At 38.0% G+C, this 22,835-nt stretch overlaps 1 protein-coding gene across 16 annotated transcripts in view; it reads left to right on the top strand.

The window, feature by feature from the left end:
* The window catches only part of Mllt10 (MLLT10 histone lysine methyltransferase DOT1L cofactor), a 144,888-nt gene that overhangs the window by 118,789 nt on the left and 3,264 nt on the right, over positions 1 to 22,835 (top strand). For all 16 annotated transcript variants that reach the window (XM_051205622.1, XM_051205621.1, XM_051205620.1 and 13 more), the window contains 8 exons: positions 2,477 to 2,655; positions 13,495 to 13,612; positions 14,919 to 14,991; positions 17,332 to 17,486; positions 19,328 to 19,516; positions 19,893 to 19,981; positions 20,114 to 20,478; positions 21,155 to 21,251. In XM_051205622.1, coding sequence (XP_051061579.1) covers positions 2,477 to 2,655; positions 13,495 to 13,612; positions 14,919 to 14,991; positions 17,332 to 17,486; positions 19,328 to 19,516; positions 19,893 to 19,981; positions 20,114 to 20,478; positions 21,155 to 21,251 — 1,265 coding nt within the window. The remainder of the gene's footprint in view (positions 1 to 2,476; positions 2,656 to 13,494; positions 13,613 to 14,918; positions 14,992 to 17,331; positions 17,487 to 19,327; positions 19,517 to 19,892; positions 19,982 to 20,113; positions 20,479 to 21,154; positions 21,252 to 22,835) is intronic.

Genomic DNA, 22,835 nt, shown 5'->3' with positions numbered 1-22,835 from the left:
GTGCTCTTCTGTATGTTCATTGCTTGGAGCCATTGCACAGGGCAATAGCTTCTTATGTTCACAAGATCACATATGGTCACTGTGCTTATGACACTGAGTTTTGTCTCCATGGTGGTTTTAAAAAGTGTGCTTTATAGTGTGTGTGCATGAATACATACATACATGCATGTGACTTATTAACAGCACACATGTGGAGTTCAGAGCACAACTTTGTGCATTCAGTTTTTTCATTCTACTTTTATGGGTTTTGAAGATCTAAATCAAGTTAGGCTATTATAATAAGCACATACTTTCCTGCCACTGATGGGCTGGAGTGGCCCTGGGGCTTCATGCTCATCCCAGTGTGTTCTAGATTATGCAGGTATTTTATGGCCACAGAAACCTCCAAGACTGTGTCATTGATGATTAGGTTAGTTACCCTTTTGAGTGTACTCATCCCACCCCATCTCTAGACAGTCTCTGGTACTTTTCATAGGTTATTGTAATTCTCTTTTCTGCCAGGCTTCTTGAAGGCAGAGACTATGTATCTTGAGTAATTCCACCTAAGGCTTACAAAAATGTACAGTGAGTTGTCAGGTATTTGCATTTTTTTCTGTATATACTGCGGAGACAAAATTATTTAGAAGAAAGTTATAGAAAATAGGAAGGGCATAAATTATTATTTTTTTTTAAGAATCACAAAACCCCATTGATAAGCTGATACAATTTACTAATTATTATTGCCTTCTAGAGGTATAGTTTCTGAGGGGTCGGGGAGAGATTGTCTCTGTGTGAGATTCATAATATATGTGTATATACATGCAGGGTCTAGAAGCTGATAGCATCTCTCTCTATCACAGACTTTAATTTTTGAGAAAATTTCTTTCTGAACCTGGTACTTACTTGACAATCTGACTAAACTGGCTGTCCTCCTGTCTCTACCTCAGGATTTCTGGTGTGCATGTCCCCCACCCCAACCTGGCCCTCATGCTCAGGACATGATGTGTACATAGCAACCACTGTACCAACTGAGCCATCCCAGCCTCTTAGGCAGTTTCAACTACAGCCTCCTTAATTCCTTCCTGCTTTCCTTTTTAAATGCCAGGTTTTCCTGGTCTGTTCTTCCCTTCCTCTCTTCTTTCTTTCCCTCCATTTCTCAACTTCTTCCTCTCAGGTTTGTAACAGTTTTGTAGTTTCCATTTTTCTTGATGCTCTGGACCCAGGTAATTGGTTGTCCAAGAGATTGTACCATGCATTAAAAGATGTTAGTAGCATCCTTGGCCTCTTGGTATACTCCAGTAGCATTCCCAAATTCTTTACAATCTGGGACATTGACAAAAATGTTTCCTGGAATTAGTCAAGTGTTTCTATGGGGCAGTCATTCCTAGTTGAGGAAAAGCTCCTCCCCCCAACCCCATGACTCCCACTGTGTGTGTGCGTGTGTGTGTGTGTGTGTGTGTGTGTGTGTGTGTGTGTGCGCGCGCGCATGCAAGCATGTGCACACACACACGCACAGGTGAGTTCACCTGTGCACATACATAGAGACTGGAGGTGTGTGTTCTGCTTCTCCTGGTACTGGAATTAGAGTTAACATGTTCTTGTGCCTAGCTTTCTGCATGTGGGTACTAGTAACCTGACCTTACCTCATGCTCATGCCTTAAGGGCTTTAACCATTGAGCCTTTCCTCAGCATAAATCAGGCAGATGATGGGACAGTTTTTCCTCAGTAACTGCTAGCTTCTGCTGAGGTTTTCTTCTCTCCTGCTTTTCTTCCTAGCTCTTCTACAGTGAATAATAACATCTACTTCCTCATTTCCTTCTTTGTTGGCTTTACCCAATGGAATGATGAAAAAATATTTTCATCAAGTGTGCTGTCATTTTCTTGTTTCCCATGTTTCTAGAATTGAAAGGCGGTTACTGCCTCATCTTCCATCTCATGGTGTTTTAATTCTTCTTTCCTTGGCCTTATTCACTTACTTTGGCCTTATTCACTTAGTGCAGCCATTCAAAAACTCCTGTGTGCCCTATTCCTGTTTATTTCTAGATGCCACCTCTGTTCTTACAGCTGTGATGCATGGAGGCCACCAGCATTTTTAATATTGGAATCAAATCAAGTCCTGTTCTATCTTATTTGTACATCGTAGCCTTTCTAGAACAAGCTTTCTTCCCATTTCATAACTTGTCAGTTACAATTTCTAGGGTTTTAGGCATTTTGAAAACTTGCCAAGTGATTTAAAAAGAGCTCTCACCTGCTTCATTCTCCTGTTTGGAATCCTTTTATTGCTTAGAAATACCTACAGTGCTTAACTTGCTAAGTGAAAGGCAACTTAGGTTCTTTTAGGCAAGTATTTATGAAAAGTTAGTGTTAGCTTATTTTAGTACAGTATTTAATTACTAATTAAATTTATTGATAGGGGAGGGATGAAGGAGAGAAGTCTTGCCTGGCCAATTTGACTGATAAATTATGAGATATTTAAATAAAATTTCTTTGGTTGCAGGTATTTATAACAACAATGATGTAGCTGTAACATTTCCAAATGTGGTATCTGGCTCCGGATCTAGTACTCCTGTCTCTAGCTCTCACATACCTCAGCAGTCATCTGGGCATTTGCAACAGGTGGGAGCCCTCTCCCCCTCAGCTTCATCATCTGTAACCTCTGCAGCCACTACGACTCAGGTATGTTATAGCTGAGAGCCAGCTTTAGCAAGCAGTGTGAAACATTGTCTCCAACAAAAATGAGAAAAGGTAGAAAAAAGTATGGGTTGATTTGGCACGTTTGTGGGCTTTTCGTTTGTCTTTTAAAAAATCATTTAAAGCTGTACAAACCTTTTGTCTACATTATTTTAATTAACCTAGGAGAGAATATTGAAGAATAAATGACTCCAGTCTGACAAGATGGCTGGGCGATAAAGAGTGTGTCCTCTTCTTGTAGGGAGAGTTCAGTTTCCAGCACCCAAACCTGGTCAGCTCCAGGGATTCTTAATTCCTTTGGTCTCCATTGGTACCTACACTTATTTGCACACATCCACCCACATACACGTAATTAAAAACATAATAATGAAAATAAACCTTTAAAAATTCCCAAATGTAAAATGACCCACCTAATATGTTCCTTTCATAAACATAAAAATGAATGATCCCTTCATATACTGCAAGCTTTTCTTTTTTTCCTGGTAGGTGATAAATGTTCATAAATATGCTTTCTTTGTCTCTCCTTTCTGCCACACTCAGACCTATAGCTTGATATTGCAGCCTGTTCTATAGGATTTTTACTTTATTTCACAATCTTTAAATCCAGGCAAGTGCTTTACACAGAGCTATATCTTACCCAGCTTTCCATCCTTTTTTTTTTTTTTTTTTTTTTTTTTTTTGAGACAGGGCTTCTCTGTTTAGCCCTGAACTAGACTCTCTGTAGATCAGGCTGTCCTAATACAGAGATCCACCTGCCTTTGCCTCTGAATGCTGGGATTAAAGGCATGCAGCACCACACCTGGCTGGCTTTAGCCCTCAATTAAAAAAAAAAAAAAAAACTTATTTTGAAGTGGGGTCTCAACTAAGTTGGATAGGTTGGCTTTGAACTCATTTTTTTGGGCTAAGCAGGCCTTGAACATGTGGTCTTCCCATCTGAGACTGCTGAGTAACTGAGTAACTGACACTGGTTAGCTCCACTAGGTCTGGCAATAAGAGTGTTGTAAAAAACAAGATACAGATTTAAGAAAGACCATAGTCTTATATCTTATTAATAAGAAAAATAATTAAATGTTTTGAAAAGCCATGTGAATGGACACTTCCAAAGGTAATAGTTTGAGAGTCCTAAACTGTAGTGCCCACGCTACAATCTGTTTCACTAATCGGGAGAAGGCCTAGAGGTTTAAATAAAAGGCAAGACAGCTGGTCACTTGTGCAACAGGAATGCTGGAATGCCGAATGCTGTTTATTGAGCAGTAGGAGTGGGCTTATATACTGACTCACTGCACAGTGGAAAACAATCAAGGGTCAAGTGTGCAAGTTGCCGGGCTTAGTTCCTCCCCAGCAGATGTGTGTTAGCAAATCAGGAAGAGTACCAAGAACTACTTTAGTGCAAGATGTTCCAGCCCACAGCTTCAGGCTTGCTCAAGGTGCCTCCGAGGTCCATGCAGGGCTCTTCACTAAAAATATATAATTCATATATATATGTGTATATATATATATATATATGAATTATTTGTGTTTGATGTATGTGGGTTCAAACCAGTGTGCATGTTTAGTTGATTCTGGAGGTCATACTTAGGTGGTTAGGCTTGTGCCTTCACGCACTGAGCAGTCTTGTGCACACCTCTGCTGCCTCTCCCATATTTTTAAGCAACAGCCCTTTCTCAAACTGATTCTTCTGTGTCCATCTGAAGAGATTCAAGGCTTTCTAAGTTTGTGCCACCACACCCAGTTTACTTAATTCTGTAATCTTATTTTTTTTTCAAAGCACTAGTAAAATTCAAAAAAACTTGTTATAATGTAATTTTTAAACTACTAGTTTTCCTAGTAGGTATTTAATTACTGTATGGATATAGCCTTCGTCTAGCCTATATGAGGCCCTAGGTTTGATTCTCCACACAACTTTAACAAAGGACAAAATGAACAATATGTGTGTGTGTATGTATATACACACATACAAATTTGAGCTTTTATATATTGCTAAGTTTCTGTTATATAGGGTTTATACATGCATTTTTTGGTATTTTCAGTAACCGTATCTTTATTTTTATATTTGTTTATTAACCTTCTGTCCATCCATCTATCTAAGAAAGGGTTTCTCTGTGTTGCCCTAGCTGTCTTGACACTCACTCAGTAGAGCAGGCCAGCCTTGAACACACAGAGGTCTGCCTGCCTCTGCATCCTGAGCGCTGGGATTAAAGGTGCGCACCACTACCTCCTGGTTGTATTATTAGAATACAGCAGTGGATTATTGTAATGCATGTGTTTATGAATGGTGTTGTATAGTCATCATTCTAATTAAACCAACTATTAAAATGAACAACAGATCAGTTAGTGGTATGATTAGTTGTGCCATCAAGGATAGCTTGAATACTTTAGAGTGATTTTCTTTAGCTTATTTCTCTGAAGCATTAAGGTGATAGAAATATATAATAGGGCTTATTTTTTTTTTTTTAGAGAGGTTAAAAAGGTAAATGAAAGATTGCACTAATAAATTGTTTTATCTCTTTTTATTAAATATAACTGTGCTGTCTGGTAGCTTAATACCAAGTTTCACTTGAACATTTCCAGTTTGCATTTTCTTTTCTGTTTTTAAGGTCTGTTTTAATTATTCTGTTGATTCCAGGCTGAATTAAGCAAAATCTCATTTCTTCTCACTCATGTCAGTGGGCTTGGGGCTGGCATTAGGAAGAGGTGCATGGGGAAGTGGTAGTGAAGGGAAATTTATAGTGCACGAGAAAAATTTCACATGACATGTGATTCAAGCAAAGAACAAAGAAATAAGTTGTAAGTAATCAAGGATTCAGGGAAATTATAATCTTTACTTTTTGTCTCCTTTCCATGTTGCTGTAAGATGGATCACTCATATGTATGCATGTTTATGTGTGTGTATGTGTGTATTTATGATCCATTTAGATTCATATACTGCATGCTGAGACAGCTGCATGTGTGATTCTGTGTAGCAGTAAATGCATTCTGCCTTGAAGCTGAAGCTTATTTAGATTGGCTTATTGGTGCTGCTGTAGCAACAATCAGTCTCCAGGCAACTGAGGCACATTGACCTCTCAGTTGAACTGAGTGCAGATCTACTTCAATTTAGCTGCCTGAGACAAAAGTAATGGTGTTAAGTGTGAAAATGTGAAATGTTCTCAGCATTCTATAAGAGAAAAGATACAAAAATATTTTGATGGAATTAAGAGAACTCCTAAAATTGCTTATTGAATCCCTTCTTCTCTCCCCATAGCAATGTTCATTTTAGCTTAACCTTTACGTAAGTCTTAGTTGACTTTCATACATATAATCCATTATATTTAGGTAGTTACTTAAAAGATGGGTAGGGGAAATAATCAGTATTTAAAATGTGATTCTAGATGTCTTGTCACAGTTACTAAGAATTGTGCAACAACATTAAGAACCTAGCATGTGCAAGTGCCAGGATTCACTCATTTAGCAACACCAAAAAGAAAAAGAGGTAACTCTCTCTCTCTCTCTCTCTCTCTCTCTCTCTCTCTCTCTCTCTCTCTCTCTCTCTCTCTCTCGATCAACCCCACATAATTCAATCAGAACTTTTAGTGCCTGAATCTTTTTCTGACCCTCATTTTAAGTAAAATCAACAGACTTATTTTTAGATGCTTTATAAATTGTCACTCAGGGAAGTGATCAAGAAGATGAAAATCAGGATAGGCTATTAGAAATTAAAGACTAGGAATAGTTTCATTTGGGCTTTTAATCACAAAAGGACAGTTGTAAAATTGTAGAGAGAAAATATTAAAAACCGCTTTATAATTTAATTTTATATTCTTCATGTTTTATCTCAGCTTATCTGATATACTTGTTTTTAGAGTAATTGTTTTTTTCCCAAGTAATTGATATAACTCAGCACGCAGTAGGTTTTCTAGAATACACCAGTAGTAGTAACTGTAGATTCTTAACATTATCAGAAGGTAAAATGTTGTGACAGTGATGTGTTCTTTCTAATTGGATCATAAATAAAGCGCATAAAGTAATTATATTAGGAGTGGCATTAACTTTTCATGTTGCCTTTCAAATTCCACTATATTTTCCCTAAAAGGTAAGTGATAACATTGATTACATAGTAATCAATTAAGAAACCTATTTAGAATTGGTTATTCTGTCCAGTCCTTCTGTCCCATTGAGAGTGTTCAGTAATGGCTTAACTGCACTTTAAGCCTCCTACTACTTTTTGGAGACTCAATTGTGGAAAAATTCAGCATTAGCCTAAACAATGGTTTTGAATATATTAAGCTCCTAACAATTAAGGAGCAGTTTGGTGCATTGAGTAATGGGGAATGATGCAATTGAACCTGACAGCTTCAACAGCCATGCCTACTCATGGGACCAGAAAGTTGTTCACACTTGGTTTCATCACTCATCACACGCTGGTATTAAAGCCTCACTGGCTGACTCAGAAATGGAGTTTGTTCTCAGAAAGTATAAAGTTTGTATCATGGCTGAGAATAAACGAAACTTGATCTAGTCCTTGTCTAATGTTCATTCTTATTTCTCTCAAAACCATTCTTGCCAAACATGTGCTCATGATGGTGTGTGTGTGTGTAAATCTGAAGACATTTTAATACTTATATTGTATTTGTAGTCTTATATGTTTTTGTTGTTGTGCTTTGGTTTTTTGAGACAGTCCTGCCATATAGTCCTGGTGAGCTTAGAACTCATACAGAGGTCTGAATCATGTTTTATTAGTTATTGAGATTACAGGTATGACCACTTATGCTAAGAATTACTGCTGTATTTTTATGGAAATCTGTAGGTGAAATACTACCTAAAGTGAAGCATTTATGCCATGTAATGGTTCTTTGGAAACTTTTTCCTTGTGGGTATATGCCACAATTAGTCCCAGTATATAATTGATAATTTGTCTTATTCAAGTTCATGGAAAAACAGAAACCATAGTAGTTTACAAACTGTGTGTTCTTAAAAGTTTTTTATTGCACATTAGTGGTGCGTGCGTGCGTGTGTCCATGTGCTGCGTGTGTGTAGGTCAGACTAGAACTTGCAGAAGTCTGCTTTTCCTTTCCTTCAGGTTTTAGGAATCAAAGTTAGCTTGCCATGCTTGGCAGCAGGCCTCTTTACATGCTGAAATGTTTTTTTGGCTGCCACAAAAATAAAATAACAAGCTAAACTTTTGTGATGCTTACTTGTCCAGTTCCAGATGTTTTTATGAACCTATTATGCATATTAACTACATTCATTTAGTTTTTTGGTAAGAGAGGCATTATGGCATTTTCGTAAATGAAAATTAAGGATAGAGAAGTTTAATGGCTTTTCTACAGCTTAGCTAGTAGCAAATCCAGTGACAATTTAATAAAAATATTTTTCCTTTAAAAGAATATTTGAAGTCAGGCCCTGGAGATGTAGCTTAGTGGTCGAGTACTTGCCTAGCATATGTAGACTCCTCTCTTCACTCCCAGCCCACAAGACAAACCAAAAAACAAAAGTATATGTGAACTGGGAATTTTCAAAAGTAGTATTTTTTAAAAAAAATATTTATTTTGATGTTTGTATTTTGCCTGTGTACCAGGTGTCTGCCAGAAGAGGGTCTTATATTCCTTGGAACTGATACTACTGATAGTTGTGAGTTTAGCTGCCATGTGGGTGCTGGGAATTGAACCTGGATTCTCAGAAAGAGCAGCTAGTGTTTTTATCCACTAAGCCATCTCTTCTACCATTCAACAAAGTAAATACTCTTGATAAAATGTTGGAAGAATACTCTTTTTTTTTTTTGAGACAGGATTTCTCCTTGTAACCCTAGCTATCCTTCAACTCATTCTGTAGCCCGGGCTGCCTGCCTCTGTCTCTCAAGTGCTGGGATTAAAGGTGTGAGCCACTATGGTCTGATTAGACCTTTTGAATCTAAAATAAAAGTATTTGTTTTTGTAAAATGAATTGCTTTCTGATGTTTAATTTCTATATTTAAATTTTGTTTTGTATTTTTCAGACAGGGTTTCTCTCTAGTTTTGTAGCCCGTTCTGGAATTCTCTCTGTAGACGAGGCTGGCCTTGAACTCACAGAGAATTACCTGTCTCTGCCTCCGGAGTGCTGGAACTAAAGTTGTGCTCCACCACTGCCAGATTATATTTAAAAATTTTAAAGAACTTTGTTATAATGAAGTCAAAGTATAAATTTATCTATAGTGTTTTTTATTAAAAGTCGTTTCTTTTTGCTCTTTCCCTGTCTATCCACCAAGACAGTAATATATAAAAGTTAAGCCTGCCTTCCCTCCCTCTCTCCCTGCCTTCCTCCCTCCCTCTCTCAGAGATCTTCCTTACCCTGCTTTCCAAGAGTGCTGGGATTAAAGACATGCACTACCACCCCCTGGCCGGAAGCATACATTTTAAAGTTATGTTCCAGTGCTAGAATGTTGAAGAAATAGCTACCATAACATTTTGAGCTTATTTGACTACAGTGTTGACTAACAGGTTAACTGTATGCTGTAAAACAATGTTTGTTCTCATTGGTCCTGTGTGCTAGAAGAACTATAGCGTTTAAAGCCTACCTCTAAATGATGCTACCATTCTATTCCATTTCCTCTTTTATTTTCTTTTTTATGGGCAGAGTACTTCAAAATCTACCTCCACAATGCCCTTTCTAGGTCTAATTCTCTTTTTATCATTTGAGGGGGAAATAGTCCTCAAAAGAATGCAGCTTTTAAGTCTTATATTTATATAATTTATTAGACCCAGCATTTTCCAGTTTTCTTTTTATTACAGAGAGTGTGTGTGTGTGTGTGTGTGTGTGTGTGTGTGTGTCCCCGTCTGTGTATGTGCGTGCATGTGCTTCACTGATTGCATATGGAAGTTAAGGAAACTTGTGGGAGTTGGTTCTTTCATCATCCATGTGGGTCCTGAGGATTGAACTCATTTGGTCCACCAGGCTTGGCAGCAAAGTTATGTGGTCAGGCTAAGATCTAACACTTCTCCTCCTGTGTAGGTCAGGTATTTAGGCACTGTTTAGTCACTACTTTGCAAGAGCTTCTCACAAATTTGTCTGTGTTCATAAGCTAGACCTTAAAATAGAATAGATAGGTAGAAAAGATAATAGGTAGATTAAAGCAGAGATAGTTTTAATATGATAGGTTGGTCTATCCAGGGAATGCTAAGTTTTATTTATTTGTCTTGAGTTTGAACACTGCCTGAGGTCGATGCTTGCCCTCTTTATAGCAGTCTGATACATTAAGTTGTTAAGGCCTTTTTGTTTTAGATATTAAGCTCTTGTTTAAAAGTGATTTAGATTTATTTCAATAGTTCAATTTATTTTTAGTTTGTTGGTCTTTGGGTCCAATTATAAAATAATTATAATTATTCATACTGAGCTTTTTCCTTGAGTGTTGTGATTTTTTTTTATTTCTAGATTCATGGAAAAGCTGTTAGAGCAGTACAGAATGTTTGTACATGCATTGTGAATGTCCTGTTCACTCAGCTTCTCCTTATGCGAACAGATCTAAGAATCTTCAGAAGTCACTTTTCTTACCTGGGTAGAATAAAGCAATGCTATAGTGCTATAAAATAGGCATCTCTTCAAGAAAAACAAACACACTTCCTCCTTATACCGTACTTTCTGAAGTGGACCTGTGATACACTGGTAATTTTTTTTTTTCAGCATCTCCCCCCCCCCCACCACCACCAATCAGGGTTTTCTGTGTGTAGCTTTGGAGCCTACCCTGGAACTAGCTGTATATGACTTTACAGTGATCCTCATGAGTTATGGAATTAATGGCATGTGCCACTACTGCCCAGCTCAGCGTACTTTTTTAAAACCCATGTTGGAAATATGTTTTAGAGCCATGTATCTATGTAAATCGCTCCTTTATTCCTCATTCAAGCTTTCTTTTGTACAAAAGCTTTCCGTGCCCTTTGCTGTTATTTCTATAGGTTAACGGGGACTTTTCCCCAGTCCTTTGACCATTGGTGCTTCCTTTTGTTGGTGACAACAAAGCTAATTTGGGCTGGAAAACTGTCTGTTACCCAGTTAGGCCTTGTGCTCAGTGCTGACTCGTGTTCTTTGCCTCATACTGTGTCTTAGCAGAATTCAATATGCAGAGGTTTACAAGCATTCCTGTGTAAAACACAAGTACCTCCTGCCCATTGAAGTTACTATTACAATTTCTCCTTTGAAAGTTTATTTTCCTTCTTGAGACAAGATCTTTTCTTACAGCCTCAAGCTTGTGATTCCCTTCCTAAATGTTAGATGTATAAGAATGCAACATCATATTTGGGTTGACCAACTTACAACTACCTGTACTTCCAGTTCCATGGGAACTGTTGATCTCTTCTGGCCTCTGTGGGTACAGCACACCTGTGGTACACAGATATACATGAAGGCAAAATACCCATATTCATACAAACAAATAATAATTTTAAAATAGACAGAATAAACTAAAGACAGTTCTGTTTATTCATTTGGCCATGTTATCAGGTGGGCCAGTTATTGTATGGAACTGCTTTCTGCTTTGGTGCTTTGTATGGTGGGCTTCATGGCCAGGGAGATGAGGAAATGCACCCTTTTTAAATTTTGGTTTAGTAAGAAAGTCAAAACTGAGAGGGTATTCCTGTCAGTAAATTATAGAACAGAGAGAGATAGCCACAAAGGGAAAGAGAGCTCACAGGCCAAGTGTCTCCTGTTGAACAGGTAGGTGCCAAAGCTCTACTCACTAGTCCTCTCTTTCCCTACCCAGCAGTCCCGTTACACACAGATCTCTCCTTGCTGTCATCAAACCTCAAAGTCAACTTTGTTCCTCCTTGAAATTTTCTATATGCCTAGTTGCTCTTTAAAAATATCTGTCTTAAATAAGCATAAAAGAGTTTCATGAGAAGAACTTGTGTCAACTTGTGTCAGTATCTGAGACTTGTTACTGATGCCCAGTAATACCGATTTGTTTCCATTGTTGTTGTTCTAAGTTATTTTAAGCTTCCCTAAAATCATCACTTTTGGAGATGCAAAAAGTCACATTTAAAAAATGTTTGTTTATCCATGCATATGCCATAGCACACATGTGGACATTAGGATAACTTAGAATAGTCAGCTCTCTTTCTACCGTGTGAGTCATGGGAATTGTGCTCAGATCATCAGGCATGGTGGCCTGTCCCCTTACCCTCTGTACTATCTCCTAAGCCAAAAGAGTCATATCTTTTAGTTTATGCATTGTGTTTTAGGATCCATAGTACTAAATACATAGTAAATATCCATTGTTGATCTTTCATTGTGGATTAAATGGGTTTTTTTGTTATTGTTGTTGTTGTTGTTGGTGGTGGTGGTGGTGGTGTGTGTGTGTGTGTACACGCACCTATGTGAGGGTCAGGGGGCGTAACCTGTAGGAATCACTTCTTTCCCTCCAATGAGTGGATCCCAGGAATGGGAATGAAGTCATCAAGCTTGGATGTAAGGGTCCATAGCCCCTCAGCAATTTTGTCTGCTCAGTTATTAAGCAAGGTTTCATATATAAACTTACTCTATATGTATATTCTTGAGGATAAATATAGAAGTTGTTCATTTGAATTTACACATTAAATGTGAACTACAGAATACTTTGGAATGATGGGAAGCAAAGGAGTCTATATTGTGGAAACCACTACTATGGATTGTATTATTAATAAATTGGTCAAATGCCCTGATATAATGTTGGTTGAGATAAGAGTTGCTCAGAAATACTTTATTCTTTAGATATGTGCTTATCATAACTGATGTCACCAGTCTCTTCTGCTGTTAAACATGTCACAAGACCCCATGTCATCTTTCTCCTTTCTGTTTCAAATACTCCATCTCTTTTGAAATAATTTTCAAGAGTTTTGTAAAAACTATGTTTTGTAAAAGCTATGTTTTGATTTTAGCCATGAAAATGAGGAGTAAGTTTACTTTAAATTTTGAGACTCTGTTAAATCTGAAAATTATTTCAGGGTAGTAAAAGCTTTGTGGTAGCTACAATATCTTGTGAACAGGAGATTTGTTTCCAAAATGGCACATCTTAAGGTTCTGATATTCTTGGAAAGTGGGAGCCTACACACATCAAAGAAGGCATTTTTATTACATTGGATTATGCAACACTTTGGCCAGCCTCCTTAACTCATCTGTTTAAGGGTTCATTCTTGCTTGTTTGGCACAGGTCCCAGTTAGAGGCCTTCATACTTGTGGTTAGCAACATGAATGAACCACACACTGTGGAGGAGCTCTTCAGTCAGTGGAACTGGCTTCCAGCCAAAAAGGCAGCCCTGTATATGGGGTCAGGGCAAAGCTGTGATTGGCTGAGCTCTGCATTGTATAGAAAACATACTTGTGATGCCTGTTTGCTTTCTTTTAAAATAAAAACAAAACAAAACATCACAAGCAGCAGGCTTCCAAATCTGTCAGAATAGGAAGTAACAAAACCCTGCAGGTTTTCCTGATGGCAGGGCTAAGCAATAGCAAACACGGCTTTGAGCAGTTCAAATACTAGAAGTAGAAGTTGAACCTTTGACCTCCACAGCCAGCTTGTGATGTAAGAGAGGCAGCATTTGTTAAACATCTGTTGTCTACCTGCCCGATTTTCTAAATGGTTTAATGAGATTAAAGAATTAGTTCTAATTCTACACGGTTACCATAGTACTAGGTTTATTGTAGATTAGATCCATTCCTTAAAAATATTGTAGTTTTCAAAAATTGTCATATTAGCTGTTAAAACAAATCAATTATTTTTTAGAAGGCCAGTATTTCTGTTTGCATTCTGAGATAGAGAATGCTGCTAAGACTACAGGAGGTAAACTATTACTGCATTTTCAGTCTGACTTACTAATTATTGTGCTTCTTTTCATATAGGCAAATACCCTTTCTGGATCTTCTCTTAGTCAGGCACCAGCTCATATGTATGGCAGTAGATTAAATCCAAATCCACCCATGGCAGTTCTCATAGCTCAGTCTGAAAGCAACCAAACAGGTAAAGCCCCTCCCTGGTGTAAACGTTCTCTGTGTTAAGTCATTTAAAAAAAAAAAAAAAAAAGAAAGAAAAGTTAATAGAGGATTGTAGTTTTGTTTTCTTTTTTTAAAAACCAAAAGAATCACAAGTAGAAGTAAGTAGGTGCTATGCTGCAGAGTAGTGATGTGTCTTTTACTTTCTGGAATGTAAATATTTAAGCTGAGCCATCAACAGGCAGAAGTGTGACAGTGTCTCTTGTGACAGATGTGTTCAGTCCTCAGTTCCATGCAGTGAAAATAACATAACATTGGGCTTTGTGAATAGCCCAAGCCTTTATTTGCATAATTCATGGAATTGAACTAGACAAACTTGGTTTAAAAAAATCCCATTAGAGAATTTCTACAGTATTTAGTTATCCTGTTCCCCCCCCCTTTTTTTTTTCTCCCTTTTAAACCCTGTTGACATTCATAGCATTTGCCTCTTGTACTGTTTTAATTGCCTCTGCATTTACTTTGTTTCATTACATTCCCTAAGAATTTGTTGACATGCTCAAGTAGTCATGCCTGGGAAGGGAATGGCTTTAGCAGTTGGCCAAGAACTCACTGTGTCTTTACCCTTCAAGGGTCTTAGAGTAAGGGGTTGGTGGTAACCTGAACAAGACTAGATAGACTGTAAAGGACTAGGATGCAAGGTACTTGACCATCTCTTATTACATATCAGCAATATATTTATCAAGGTTAAATTTTTTCATTTAATAAAGATATCTAGCTGTGTGTGTGTTTGTTTTTGTTTGTTTGTTTGTTTTTTTTTTTTTTTGCCAATTTGGATATATGGCTACATACATTTTAATTGGTGTGAAGAATCACTTAACAATTTTAGTCTTGGTGTATAGGGTTCTTAGAAATGTATTTTGTGACCTGTCTGGGATACGAGGTGTTAAAAAATACAAAGCATAAGGATTTGCTGTGATAAGCATACAGATTAGCTGTCTACAGCTGTGATTCATTACTTTAACCGTAGAAATTAAAAGTGGCTGAGGGGAGGGCAGTACAAATTCAAACCACGCTTCTGTGCTGTAAAACTGAAAGGAATGAAAGGACAGAACATAATCCATGGTCTTTTACACCCACAAAAACGTGTACAGACAACATTTTACACACCACAGTTTTAACAGCTCTTAACAGCAACAGGCCAGGTCTCCCACTTTTATAACTGGTAAGATTCTGGTATGGGCTTGATGTGTATTAGGAAAACTCAGAGCAAGAATTTGAAACCTCTTATTTAGTAAGAGAGCCACTTTCTCAGCTCTGAAATATTTACACTGCAGATCAAGATCTGGGAGACAATAGCAGAAGCCTAGTTGGTCGAGGAAGCTCACCCCGAGGGAGCCTCTCACCAAGGTAAGCCTTGTTTATACTGCAGGGCATAGGGAAGGGAGGGGATACATTGAGATTTGGAAACTTTGTTATCTTGAGCAGTAAAGTGTATATTTGTTGAGGCTATAAAAGCATTCTGTAGATAAGAAGCTTGTCTAGACCGTCAAGAAAAATGATCCTAAATTAATTGAAATGCTAATTTTAAACACATTGTTAGATTTCTAAGCTAAAAGGAATACATTTTCATATGTTTCTAATAAGTTTGAACTATTTATCATTTGTATATTTAGTTTCTGGAATGATTAATACATTGACTTGGGTGACTTTTTTTAAAATCATAAAATACTAATCCATTAAGTTACAAACCCAGGACTGTAACTGTTGGGTTACAACTTTGGCTGGGTCTCTAGTTGCTACCCCACAAATGAAGCTCTTTAAAGTCTCTCTAGTTCCTTTTAGACTGTTTGTTAGTCAGTGTTATGTGTTATCATTAAATTTTCTTAGGTTTTAGGTAATATCCCACCCCGAACCATCCACTACTATGAACTTTATCAGAGTGGGATTATGGAACCTTATAACTTCTGCTCTAAATGGGGGGAATGTTGTGGGGGAGTGGGTGTCAGTTTATAGAAGGGCATGGACTTCAGTGATGCCTGCCTTTTTATTCTGTTTTCAACTTCTGCATCTTTCTCTAGTTTGTTTTTTCTGTGGTCTCCAGTGTTATACACTTTGTCTCACATTAAGTTGGTTGAGGATAATAAAAACCGAAGTCAGTCCTTGGTTCTTTTCATGTAAGGGAAGTATTCCACTGAGAATTGAGGAATCTTTGTATTGTGACACAAGGAACATTTGTGTTGCCTACCCAGTTGGGAATGTTTGTTAAGGAACACACTCTTTATCCTTGTAGACACTAGTCCTATGACATCATCCATTTCCAATGGTATATCTAGTATACCTTCCTCATGTAATTCCAGTAATAGTAATGCTGTTGTTCCTTATTAAATTCTGGAGAAAACATTTCCTCATTTGGAAACCAGGTATCTGAACTATGTAAGTTACACCATTGTTATATTTCTATACTGTTTAAGTTTTTCTTTTCAAATGAGACTGTTAATGGAGTTTTGCTCATGTTTAATACTGGAAGAGTTTCCTTGTCCCCTTTTAAACTTAAAATATCACACAATGCATTCAAAATTGTTTAGTGCGATTTTGCTTAGTGAAACTTATTTTTTTTTTAAACAGGCCATAGCACAATGAATGGTACTAAATTATTTTTCGTATGCATTTAAAATGTTACATTACTCTGTAAACATAAGTCTGGAGTGGTAAAACTAACCCTTGTATAATGTATTTGGAAAGTGGTGGCCAGCTCGTGATGCGTGTATGTAGAATAGAAGGCCTTACTACTTGAAGTCCTTATTTTAGGCCAACCCAAGAGCACTAGTGCATTGCTAGAAGATGCTCTTTCCCATCTGTGAACAAGCCAGAGACCAAAGATAGCCCCGTTTATTAATGTAAAACCAAAGCTGGACATAGAGAAAATTTTATGTGCATTTTCATTCAAGAAACACTTATTTTGGCAAGGTTAAGATCTGTTTGAAGAACTAACCTAAGACATTTAAAAAATACTTGTATGATCTATTCTACACATGAAATTGCTTTGGACTGAATGATTTTCCTTAGAACTGAAACCGATTTTCATCTTCAATTCAAAAATCATTAAATTTTTCTTTTTAATTGATCTTTAGGATTTTGTTGTGAATTCAAATGCCCCCACAGTGTTACACTTTATATTAAGACACAGTGATAGACTTTTTCTGGCTGTTTATTTTAATGTGTATGTATGCTTTGCCTGCATGCATGTATGTGTACCACGTGCCCAAGGAGTACAGAAGCGTGTATCAGATCCTCAGGGATTAGAGTTACAGATGGTTGTGAGCCACCATGTGTGTTCTAGACACTAAACCTGGGGCCTTCTCCCAAAGCAGGAAGTGCTCAACCCCTGAGCTATCTCTGCAGCTCCAGCCCTCCTTCCGGGTACTTTAAAAGTTCTCCTAATGACTGCCCTGTAGTTTATTTAAAAATAAATAAATAAATAAAAAAGTCACAGGCCAATTCAGAGGTTATTAGCAGTTTTCTATTGTTTTTTTTAAACTATCTACTATATTCAACTACATTATTTTATAATTTGAGGAGGAAGGCTGGTAATGATTCATTTATGGTTTCATGAGACCTGATACCTCTTCCACTTGGTTGAGAAAAGTTGTACAGGAAGGGGGCTCTTAGCATGATGCAAGAAACTGATACACAGTTACTTAGAAGCATTCCCTTGTTTTGTAACTTAAGAATTAATATTTTTGACAGATCCCCTGTGAGCAACTTACAGATTCGCTATGATCAACCAAGCAATAGCAGTTTGGAAAATCTGCCTCCAGTAGCAGCAAGTATTGAACAACTTTTGGAGAGGCAGTGGAGTGAAGGACAGCAATTTTTATTAGAACAGGGTACTCCTAGTGACAGTAAGTATTCATCTTCTTGTGTCTAAAAATGGAACAACAGATAGATTAATGTGTGCAGAAGAAACTATTTACCCAAGATAATGACATTATGGCATGCTCTTTATATAATTAGAGAAGTTTTGGTGCTATGCTTTGACAGAGCCGACTCTATAGTGTTTGTTTGGTTTGGTTTCATTTTTAGTTTCTTTAGTCTCTTATTTGTGGAATTAGGAGTAAGACTGTACCTGTATCCTAGGGTTGTTATGAAGATAAATTACATGAAAAATAAGTGCTTTTTGTTAGCTGGTTATTGGTTGAAATACAAAGTTTCTCCTCTCCCTCTATCATATGATGTACCCTTTGTTCTTGTCAGCCTGTGAAAAATGCACAGTGTCCTCTCAGGCCACTCAGCAGTCAAGGGCTCTGGATGCTCTAAAAGGACCCGTGTTCAATTCTCAACCCATATGGTGGCTCACAACTGTCTATAACAACTGTTCAAGGGGATCACGCAGACATAAACATGCAGGCAAAACACCAATGTACATAAAATACAAATTTAAGAAATTAGAAAAATGTATCTAGTCAGGTATAGCTAGGTATTATCTATTTTACAATTTAAAGGAGTAGTAATGGTGATAGTCATTTCTAATTCTGGCACTCAGGAGGTAGAAGCAGGTGGTACATGCCTTTAATCCCAGCATTTAGGAAGTAGAGGCAGGCAGATCTCTGAGTTCCAGACCAGTCAAGGGCTACTTGGTGAGGCCCTATTTCCCCCAAAAGGAATAGTAATTAGCATATTTTAAATTTAATTGGAATGTTAATCATATTTATGAAATTATATAGTATATGTTGTATATACGTATCTAGTACTTCTTGTTTTAAGTATTAAAACCATGGGGGAATATACCCCCCCCCCAATAAAAAGCCAAGTTGAAACAGGTGAAGGAGAAAAAAGCAGGTGATTTCTATCAATTTTACACAGAAGCTTCCACTGTTTTATTTTTTGAAAACAAGGCTTTTAAAAAATTTCCTGCAAGCCAAGTGGCTTTAAATTGATATTTTTATGAATAGTGCCCTTACCTAAAACTGCTGTTTGTGAGGAAATTGATGTGGGGATAACCTTTTACACCTTAGCCAGAGGACAGGTTATTTTGTCTCATCTGAGCACCTTAAGGGGGATAAAGTTACATCTTGTACTGCTACAGCTGTGTCTTTTGAAGGCCCTGAGGTCATGTTAAGTAAATACAACTTTTTAATACCTGGAGTTTTTAAAGTGTCCATCACTGGCCTAACAGCAGTGCTCTTGATTGTCAGTTGGAAGTCCCAGCCTTGGAGGAATTAACATTGTATCTGAGGTGATGTGGCAGGGCAGGAAGCTTGTTAACAGATGAAGCCTGTCTTTCTGAAGAGACAAGTAGCAGGGTGCAGATGCAGCGCCCCCTGCTGGGCATCCTGCAGAGAGGCAGATTGAGCAGCTAGAATGAAAGGCTTTCTGCCAGGTGTCTGGTGGCATGCTTGGTTTTTGTTGCTGCTGCTGCTACTGCTGTAATTGCTTTGGTTTTTTTGAGGAAAATAAAATGCCATCGTTTCTGTGAGGATAAAAACTACTTGAACCTGATTGTGGAGTTTTGTTTATTTGATCAACATTGGCCCCAAATCTTTTCTTCCTTTGTGTATATATTTCTAAATATAACATGTTTATATATACATTCAAATCTAGTAATAAGCCTTAGTCATTTAGTATTGGTTTACAGAATTTGCACATTTTTATTTTGTTTCTAAAGAAGTTGACACTGACTGCATAAGTCTTAGTCATGGGAGTAGAGCTGTCTTTACTAAAAATCACACAAATAATTTGCTAGTTTTAGGAATGCTGAAGTCGTTACACCAACTTCAAGTTGAAAATCGAAGATTAGAAGAACAAATTAAAAACTTGACTGCCAAAAAAGAGCGTCTGCAGTTACTGAACGCACAGCTTTCCGTGCCTTTTCCAACAATAGCGACCAATCCTAGTCCGCCTCATCAAATACACACGTTTTCTGCACAGACTGGTGAGTGTGAAAATACTGGACTCCTAATGTCATCTACATACTGGTTAGTAGTTATGTTTGGTTATAGTAAATAAATGGTGGGTTATTTCTGAGGGACGTAGACAATCCCTTCTAATTTTCTTGAGTTTTGTTTTCACTTCGGTACATAGTTTAATGGTAAAATTCATTTAAATGTAATGATTTCATAATTGATTCAAAACTATGGTATTCACCCCCCCCTCCTGTTTAAATCAGTTTTAGGAATAACAGGACCATTTAAATCAGTTTTAGGAATAACAGGCTTCGGCATATGCTTTTAAAGTAGCATTTAATCTTACAGATAATACAATTAATTTGACAAGGTACATGATTTTTTTTTATCTTTTACTATTTCTAGCTCCTACTACTGATTCATTGAACAGCAGTAAGAGCCCACATATAGGAAACAACTTTTTACCTGACAATTCTCTCCCTGTGTTGAACCAGGTAATTTTTATGGTTATGTTCAATTTTGTGTTTTACTTGGAAACAGTAGCATATTACATTCAATGATGTAAAATTATTTTAAACAGTGTTGCTGTGCTCTTTCCAACCTGTGTTTATTCTTTCCTACACTAGGACTTAACTTCCAGTGGACAAAGCACCAGCGGTTCTTCTGCTCTGTCTACCCCCCCGCCTGCTGGGCAGAGTCCAGCTCAGCAAGGCTCAGGAGTTAGTGGGGTTCAGCAGGTCAATGGTGTGACAGTAGGGGCGCTAGCTAGTGGAATGCAGACTGTAACATCCACCATTCCTGCCGTGTCTGCAGTTGGGGGAATAATTGGAGCTTTGCCAGGTAACCAACTGGCAATTAACGGCATTGTAGGAGCTTTAAATGGTGTAATTCAGACCCCTGTCACAATATCCCAGAATCCTGCCCCCCTTACCCACACCACTGTACCACCTAATGCAGCACATCCAATGCCTGCTGCTGCACTGACTAACAGGTAAGAAACTTCCTTCAATACAGGTTTCATTATTCTTTTTTTGGGGGGGGTATTTTCCATGCAGCATGTTATCAGTGTTGTTCTTGTTCTGGGTTAGGATTTTTAATGAATTTGGTAGATGTTCTGTAGGAAAATTAGCTTCTCAAACTCATTGAGTAAGTGTTTGGTACAGTATTTTTTTTTTTTCCTTATAATTAAACTGATACAATTCAGTTCAATATCAGTTTCAGTAACATAATGTAAAATACATTCTTTGTTGAAAATGTGAGTCCCAGTCTGTGATATCTCTTTAAATGTTACATTCTCTTAGTCATATGTTTATCTTACTGCAAAAGATATTACTGTGGCAGTCATGAGATACTATTGGTTCCGCAAAGATTGAGCAGCACAATTTTGATATTCTCTAATCAAAGATTCTGATGAAGTGAGGGATAGGTGATTATTATATATACTTCATTACAAACACATAGATTATGTTTCTTAAGTTTGTGCCTATTTAACTACTGGGCAGTGCATTCCTTTTTAGTTGTATACACATGCATAGGCAAAAAGAATAATTTGTACATAATGAAGTGTTATAGATAAAACTGAGTTTGTTAAATACTCACTGAAGAGGCTGCCTTTCGTATCACCTGAAAAGCCTGCAGTAGAAGTAAGGATTGCAATGGTTTTTCAGTGCCTCTGGATTAGGATTACTGTCCGACCAGCAGAGACAAATGTTTATCCAGCAGCAGCAGTTCCAGCAGCTATTAAACTCCCAGCAGCTCACACCGGTAAGTTCTTTGTGTTGACTATATGTTTGTATTTTTGGTCAGGGTCTAGTGTTGTAGACTGAAATGCTGATTATGGTGTAGGCTTCTCCATTGTGAATGTGTATCCAAAAAGTTGTCTTGCCCTTTGATATAACCTGTACCATCACATTGTTGATTGCTTTACAAATGTTAGAACATGTATTGTGATGCTGACTAGGCTCTGGGGATTGGAATACAAGCTGTATTTTCCTGGTAGTTCACTTTAAGGGATGGTGGTGAGGAAGGCAAATGAGATGGGATGAGGGCATCAAAAGGATGAAGGTGAGGGCCATTTCACTTCTTTTGTGGTATTGGGAGGAGAACCCAGGGCTTCACATGGTAGGCTTGCTGGACTAGCATTCTACCATGACACTCCATCACCAGCCCCAGTTTGAGATGGATTTGTCCAAGCTTCATGGGAGATGGCATTTGAACCATATGTATCACTGGCTGGTTTTGAATTCATGTCCTTCAGCCTCAGTCCCCTCAAGTGCTGGGATTTTAGGCATGTCTCAGCAAACTTAGCTTTAACTATGTCTTAAAAACATAGGATGACCTATACATCTGATAGTTATGGGATAGGGCAACACACGCCTGTAATCCTAGCATGTGGGAGTTGAAGGTCAGACTAACTGTGTGAGACTGTCTCAAAAAGCCAAAACCTCACCTACAGTTGTTCCTGCAGGGAAGGTAATAGACTCACAGTCACTCTCCTGTGTCTCCCTTTCTTAGCAGTCACATCTGACAGTAGATCATTCTCTGCAACTGCTGCAGTCTCACGGTCCTATCTAGCTAGTCCTTTCTTGTTGCCCATTTTGGGCCTTCCTTCTTACTTAAAAGTTGAGTTCAGCAGTGTTCTTCACTGTCAGATGTTTCAGTTTGGTCCATGTGTAGATGTTTTCATCTTCAGAGTAGACTTCTGTCCAGGGAAGTCCAGAGCATCCCTGGATCTCCCTGCTTACTACATAGCTGCACTTGTATGTGAAGAAGCAACCTGCCTGCCTGCCTGCCTGCCTGCCTCCCTCCCTCCCTCCCTCCCTCCCTCCCTCCCTTCCTTCCTTCCTTCCCTCCCTCCCCCCTTCCTCTCTCCCTTCCTCTCTCCCTTCCTCTCTCCTTCCCCCCAAGACAGGATTTTTTCTGTATTGCTTTGGACCCTGTCCTGGAACTCGCTCTGTACACCAGGTTGGCCTGGAACTCACAGAGATCGCTTGCCTCTGCCTTCCAAGTGCTGAGATTAGAGGCATGAAGGCGTGGGCCACCAATACCTGGCCCTATCTGCCTATTTTCTTGTTTGTTTATTTTTGGTTTTTTGAGACAGAGTTTCTTTTTGTAATAGCCCTAGCTGTCCTGGAACTAGCTCTGTAGATCAGGTTGGCCTCAAAGTCACAGAGATCCACCTGCCTCTCTACCTTCCAAGCACTAGGATTAAAGGTATGTGCCAGTACCTCCTTGCTCGTTATTTATTTATTTAATCTATCTTTTTTTTTTTTAAAAAAGATTATTTATTATTTATACAACATTCTGCCTCTTGTATGCCTATGTGCCAGAAGAGGGCGCCAGATCTCC

The sequence above is a fragment of the Phodopus roborovskii genome, unplaced genomic scaffold (genome assembly GCF_943737965.1).
Source record: "Phodopus roborovskii unplaced genomic scaffold, PHOROB, whole genome shotgun sequence".
NCBI lineage: Eukaryota > Metazoa > Chordata > Mammalia > Rodentia > Cricetidae > Phodopus > Phodopus roborovskii.
Note: the sequence above shows the minus strand (reverse complement) of the source record. Positions and strands in the feature narration are given on the sequence as shown.